Source organism: Fopius arisanus, unplaced genomic scaffold, assembly GCF_000806365.1.
Source record: "Fopius arisanus strain USDA-PBARC FA_bdor unplaced genomic scaffold, ASM80636v1 scaffold00089, whole genome shotgun sequence".
NCBI lineage: Eukaryota > Metazoa > Arthropoda > Insecta > Hymenoptera > Braconidae > Fopius > Fopius arisanus.
Window position 1 is genome coordinate 486,626 of NW_011887828.1, and position 7,030 is coordinate 493,655.

Below are 7,030 nucleotides of genomic sequence, written 5' to 3' on the forward strand. Positions count from 1 at the left end.
GAATCTTTCTTTGGGCATCAATAATATATTTTGAGTATCTACTGGGAATATTCATTCTGGTGAATTATTATTATATACAACAATTTTGAACATTTGTAACGAACAATAGAATTTATTTGTCGTGATAATTCTTATAAACTTTTAATTGGTGTTCCGATGACATTGGAATGCTTCCCACAAGCTCACCTGATGGGAAATTCCGTCTTAAAAAAATTTCTTGCAGTTACAGTCATCGTACATGAGAATTTGCGACGATAATGAGAATAAAAAACATACGATGGATATTTCAATACAGTGTTATGACCCAATCAATCGAATCCTTCATGGAGTAATGAAATGGCAAATGTCCGGAACTCGGAATCTATAGAAAAATTGAAACAGAGTTTCATCATCTTATTTTGAATCGCATTATGTGGTATTCTTATGGTGTTTTCTGCAACACAATTCTGAATTTCCCACATTTGAAGGATATTAGAAGAGATGGGATTATGATAAATAGAACTTTTAACTTTCAAAACTTTCCCCTGCACCATAATCAATTGTCCATCACGCATAATTTTTCTTATTTCTGCAATTGTATCATCTTTTAATAATACCATATTATCTAGACTTTTCACTGAAAGTATCCATCCTCAGTATTTCAATTTCTTGATTTCCAATCGATTTTCTTTCATAACTTGAATATCCAAAGTACTTTGAGATAGTTGGGGAACTAGAGATTGTTCATGGAGCCGACGACACAATTGAGCAATAGTATTATGAGGTGATCTTAAATATCTCTTTATTTTTCCCAACATGCTTTCGAAAGGGAAAGCGGTCATTTCACTCAAACTACACCCTATGTTGATCACGTCATCCGCCAAATGGAGCAAGTTATGTGTATTTAGCGTTGCAGACTGCGCTCCATAAATATCAACAATTGATGAGCAAAATTTCTTCAGAGATTCTTTAGCAAATCGAAACTTTCTTTGAGCGGTCCTCTTACACCATAGGATTCGAGAAGCAGCATGAAATAGCAGAACATGACTGTACATTCTTTTATCTAGAATGTCTTTCAGTACAACAGGCCCTACATAAAGTGCGAAAAATTTTAATTCTGTGGCTTTATATTTCGTGAAATCGGATAGGGTTCTTATTCTACGTTGAAAATCGGAGGGTATCTGAGATCGTAATTGTTCCAATCTTCCGGACACTTCTAACTTTGCTGTGTGACTGACTTTACTTTTTGAATCGCTTGAAAACCAATATGACAATAATTTATCCATTGCACCCAAGTATCCGAGATGCATGAAATCAAGTACAAATATAAAAATCATATTAACAGCAGGAGTGATAAATAAAAGTGGAGAAGGAACATTATGATGATTTGGATCGCTGAAGTCTCGGAATGAGGCATCTGTGCGTGATTCACCTTCTTCAGTAGGAAAAGTTGTTGTTCCGTTTACCTGGGTTGTTGAATGACATAAAAATTAGACTTGGGGAAAAATAGGCATTTAAAAAATGCATGAAACAATCCTTTGAACCGAATTTTCCAGAATTTCTTTTAACTCTGCTAATATTTAAGATTGGATATACCTTAGAACCGATGACACAACATCGCTCACAAGCATGGGAACCAGTATGACCCTTGGTACCTTTGAGGAGAGCACGAGCTGGCGTGTCACAAATAAAACATTTTATTTCGATTGTAAAATGTTTGTCTTTAATATCAATACCATTTTCAAGTAATTCATTCAGTTCAATTATGAATTTGTTCAGATATTCATCAACATTCTTTGGTTTTGAAGTTCCTGAATATAAGGCAATAACAAAGGGCTCATAGTAGGCTGACTTGGAGAACACTTGACATAAAATGGGCCAGGTATGACGTGAACTCGATTTTGATAATGAGAGACCGTCGCAATTTATCATTAATTCGATGGTTCCCGTTTCATGTATAGATGAATCAACACGAGTTAGTAATCCCTGTTTGATCCCGACATATGCGAATTCTCCTATAGACCCATCACCATCTGCCATAGGTTCAATACAGTAAGACGCTGTTGTTGTTTCCAGAAAAGTTTTTGATGATAGAGGTAACGAAGGTAAAAGCCGCGCTTTTAATATCCTTAGCAGTGGGTCTAAATGAGCATGAGGAATTTTGTACCGAATGGCCCACTCTCGAAGTTTTGGAATTTCTGCAGGAATATCATTCCACTCTCGTTCCTGTTCTTCTAGCACTGATAATTCATCATTACTATCAGTATCGCTATCACCGTCAGGGTCTTTGTCATTTTCCTCTCCGACATTGTTATAATCGAAGAAAGGTTCATTTTGATCATTCATCATGATTTCATCCACGGCTTCAATCGATTCAAAATGCTGCAAATTTCTTGATGATGGTGATGGTATGTTGGAGTCTCCATCCTCATAATCAGCAATAGTTTCGTTATCACTCCCTCCTTCACCATTAAAGTTGCTATCTGAATCATCTTCATCTTGATGTCCACTGATATCATCCTCAGTCCTTAGATAATTTTTGTTAAAAATCTCTAATTTTCTTCTTGCGTTGCGAATTCCCCTCATTTTTCTCGTTCGCATTTTCGAACAGAAGGCAGATTGTTTTCTTTTCGATACGTCCTTGTCCATTATATTGGTAAAAGCTTGTTCTTGGTAGGAACGCTATTAGCGAATTTTTGCTTTAATAAATAGCTTATACGCAAATAAATTACTAACGTTAGTGAGCACACGCAAAATACAATTATACACCATAACCTCAATTTATGTTGGTGCGCCATGGGCCCGTCACTCCCTGACTTACCAATAATCTTTGCAGATGATTTCGGTTTTGGTATAATATTAAAATTATGATTAAAATTATTAAAAAGATATTAAAATTTGATGTCATGTACGAAAATTTTTCATAGAAAACTCTCGAGAACTCTATTGGAATTTCTATAGAATTTATATTGAATTTTTTATACGTTTTTTGGCGTTTCTATTGACATGTTTTCTATCAATTTTTTTCGGCACATATTTTTTGAGCTTTTTGAGCCGAAAGAAAATGCGAAAAATGTATGTAAAATTCAATAGAAGTCTTATAGTAAGTCTAGAAATTCTTACAGAATTTTCTGAGGTTTTCTCCAAAAAATGTTCAATAATTTTAGGACAATAATTATATCTGGCTGCTAAACGAACCCACTAACTAGATTTATCTAACCCGTAGAAGCAAGTCTTAGGGATCGCTCGTAAAACTGTCTGGAGCAGAAGTAAGATGCTTAGATGAAATCGAGACTAGGCTAAGAATCAAGCAATGTCCTAGGTACGATCTTCCCGAACCTTGTAAAAACGAGGGTAGATTGTACGAGACATTGCGCTGCCAATAACTAGACAGTAGGACCTCGGATTTTCGGGGCCCAAAATACTGGTTACAGCCAGTCTAGTATCAGCCTAATGTTATCTCGTTTTTTTGAGTGTGGTAAAAACTAGCTAGCACCAGTTTTCAAGCTGGTCTTTACTAGAAATATTTCTACCTGGGAAGTATCGATAGAATAAAGAGAGTATCAAAAATAATTAATTCGCATAGAAGACGTATTAGCAGCAATACCATGCAATCAAGCTAGCATTCACGAACCGTGCGTCCATCCTAACTCAAAGAACATAGTCAGAATAACATAAAATTACTACAGCAACGCAAAAATCGATGGCTTCGTGACCTTCCATTTCTAACAATGAAAACCGAACAGATACCAATTCAAGACAAATGATTTCGATGTCACGAGACTTTGATGTGATAGGTTTAAGGGTGTTGTCGCGAGAGAGTCAGGCTTAAAATTTACTACGCTCCGGGTTGATCTTCCGCTAAGCGGAGAATACGAGTTAGAATATGAACTTTTGCGGGTGTACAGTTCCACTCGACTCACGCACACAAGAATCTACCATGCATGGATACATGTACACACAGCTAACGCTTAACGGTGCCGATCGTGGCAACCGCGCGCAGCGTGTCTCTGTTTTCATGTCTCTCTCTTTCTCACTAAATATATTTATTTTATTTATGAATCGTCCCTTTGATTCGTCATTGCCTATTCCAAATAGATTCCCGCCACTCGAGCAAAAAGCGTTGTTGTCGCGTCGCGCGCAACAAACCCATGCGCTCCGCCCACTGGGAGAAATAATGCTACTTTGAAAATTTATTGCTCTACTACGAAACTGACGATCACTTTTTTTTCAGTATATTGGTGGTCACTATTTCTACGTTCTGTGTTAATTTCATCAAAAAATGTCCAGTGTTTTTTTTTTTAAATAAAAACGGTGAAATGCATTTGAACAGCTCAGAAACTGACTATTGGTTTTTTGTTGTGCTCATTTTGGAGGGAATTTTAAGAGCTATCTATAGCAAAAATTTTTAAAAAATCTGTCGAAAAACGGGTTTACACGACAACAACCTTAACAGGAAATTCGATGGCTAGAAAAATATCAAAATTCATGACACGGACAAAATTTGAAAAGTCGCAAAACTTTAACAATTCGAAATAAAATCAACAAAAATCGCAATAATTCGGTCAAATAACCAAGCGAATAATATAGGTAGTTCGAATCGAAATGAAGTTAAAACAAAATAAAAAATCAACCTGAGAGGGAGAGAGCCAACAATTTCAATGACTGAAGTGGCCAGAAACGCTCTCATGAAAAATTTTACTAATGGCTCTGTTCCACTCAAATGTCCGAGACATCAATTCAAACAAATGGAAAATCTCTGCCTACTATTACAAAATTATTCAATATTATAATACGGCCTTCATCGACGGTACTGATCGTGTCTAGAGTACTGGACTCATATGCCAATGATTCGGATTCGATCCCGAGCTCTGACGGTCAAAATTTATAGTGTGGTTAGAATCCTATTGATATTTTCTCTGATGTCAATAGTTTCGAAGCTGTCAGCTCAAAGATCAGTACAAAACTGGCATTCTCACTCTTTCTTTGTCCGTTTGTTTGGTACTGCAGACTTATCTTCGTTAAAGCCGAGAATTTATTAATATGATAAGATCCTAAATGACACTATCATAATTGATATAGCAATTTTTACAATGACTATTTTTTTCTTCCAGGATGCAGTAATAAACGAACTAAAAAATAAAACTCGACTTGTGCAAGAGAAAAAACTTCTTCAACAAGATGAAGTTTACAATGGGGCCCTAGAAGATATTCTTCTTGGTCTTAGGTCCGAGCCCTACCGCCGTGCGGATGCGGTACGTCGATCTCAACGTCGCAGAATCGATAATCATCGATTATCGCGTACTGCTGAAGAACTGGAGCTCTGAGTAAAACCTGACCAATTTGAAGAAAAAAAAATTATATCTTCCTATGACTAAAGAACTTGCCTTATTCCCAAAGACCCATAACATTTTTTGGAATTATAGAAAGACAAGAAAACATCACTTGTTAAGATTTTCTAGATGATTGAAGTCGGTGCTATGAGGGAATGTTTCCATATAACGTTCATATTTTGCTGTAATTTTAGTATTTTTGTAGTCAGAATGTACTCCATTACATTCCAGATAATAAATATAAACAAAAAAATCCATATCGGGTATTCTGAGTGAACTGAGCGAGGTTCAAACCCTTACTCCCTTCGATTGTATCGCTGATTTTTTTTCATAATGTACGCATCATTAGATGACTATTTAATTAAAAAAAAAAAATTTTAACGATATCAGCAACGCACTATGATTTTTTTTATTCTTTCGGCGTTTAAGAGCGTAAATACCGTAAATATATGTCATTGAAATCTTTAACTTAAACCTTTGTTTCAACACACCCGCATGGAAAGTTCGCACTTTGCTCTCTGATAAGCGGGGAGAAAGTGAGTACTTCCCGCGCTCGGGTGGACAGGTGCGTTCCATCCTAGGTCAGAAAGTATTCACTTTTCTCTCGCTTTTCAGACAACAAAAGACGCAGCTTCCTTTGCAGGTATCTTGAAAAATAGTATGTGCACCTCGGGCGGAAAACCACTGATTCTGATTGACAAATACGTTCTGAATGCACAATATACTATTTTTGGTATAACGAATTCACGCAACTTTTTTGAAAAAAATAAGCCGGTCAAGTCGGAAGAAGCGGGAATTTTTAGGCTTTTGTAATTTCATGGAACGACGCATAAATGATGTATAGCTATTTTCATTTATCGGCGATAAACAAACGAAAATTTTGAAAACAAAATCTTTCAATTGGTCCATATTTACTAGAGTTATGCTCTTAAAGGTGCAACAATGGAAAAAAACACGGCGGGTTTCTGGTATTGTCAAATAATTTCAACAAGAGTCGAATAGTGACGTAATGATGTGTACAATATGGTAAAAAATTGTCGATACAATCGAAGAGGGGTTTGAACCTCGTTGCGTCTACTCAGAACGCCCAATATAAAAATGGTATATAACTATTTTGATACGTTACCATATTAATGCATATCTGAAACTGAAACGAAAAAAAAACAGAAAAAATGATACGCAAGAAAGCTGAAAGATTCCATCATATTTTCAGTAAAAATTTTTAGTAAAGTATTGATTTGAAAAGCATTTTCACTTCAGTGTTTTTTCATTCTCGAAATTTATGTGGATATCAAAGTTCAAAGCATTTGTATATGAATTGTATTATAAAAACAGATATTGAAAATAATCAAGTGTAATTATTAGAATGTTCAGGATATAAATAAGATATATTTCCAATGTGATGTATAGGTAATTACAATTAAGTAAAAAGTTATTACGATTTGGATGGAATTTTTCCATTTTTTTCCAACATACAAACATGACATTACTTGGTCTGGAAAGTTGTAAATAAAATACATCTTATATAAAAATTACATTTTTCTAACAGCTAATAAATATTATCATACAAAATCAAATCTGTTAAGATTTCCTTATTTGTCGGTATGCTTCGTGATGAATCGAAATCTTGCAAAATAAGGTTATTTCGTTTTTCTTTAAACAATTAGCATCATTCCAGCATTACACGCATATTTGTAGCCTTGCCTTACCAGCCCCCC

General features: G+C 35.3%; 1 protein-coding gene across 2 annotated transcripts in view; it reads left to right on the top strand.

Annotated features, from left to right (window-relative positions):
* The window catches only part of Frl (formin-like protein), a 152,152-nt gene extending 145,278 nt beyond the window's left edge, over positions 1-6,874 (top strand). For both annotated transcript variants that reach the window (XM_011311478.1, XM_011311477.1), the window contains one exon: positions 5,094-6,874. In XM_011311478.1, coding sequence (XP_011309780.1) covers positions 5,094-5,306 — 213 coding nt within the window. In that variant the 3' untranslated portion in view covers positions 5,307-6,874. The remainder of the gene's footprint in view (positions 1-5,093) is intronic.
* The last annotated feature ends 156 nt before the right edge of the window (positions 6,875-7,030 follow it).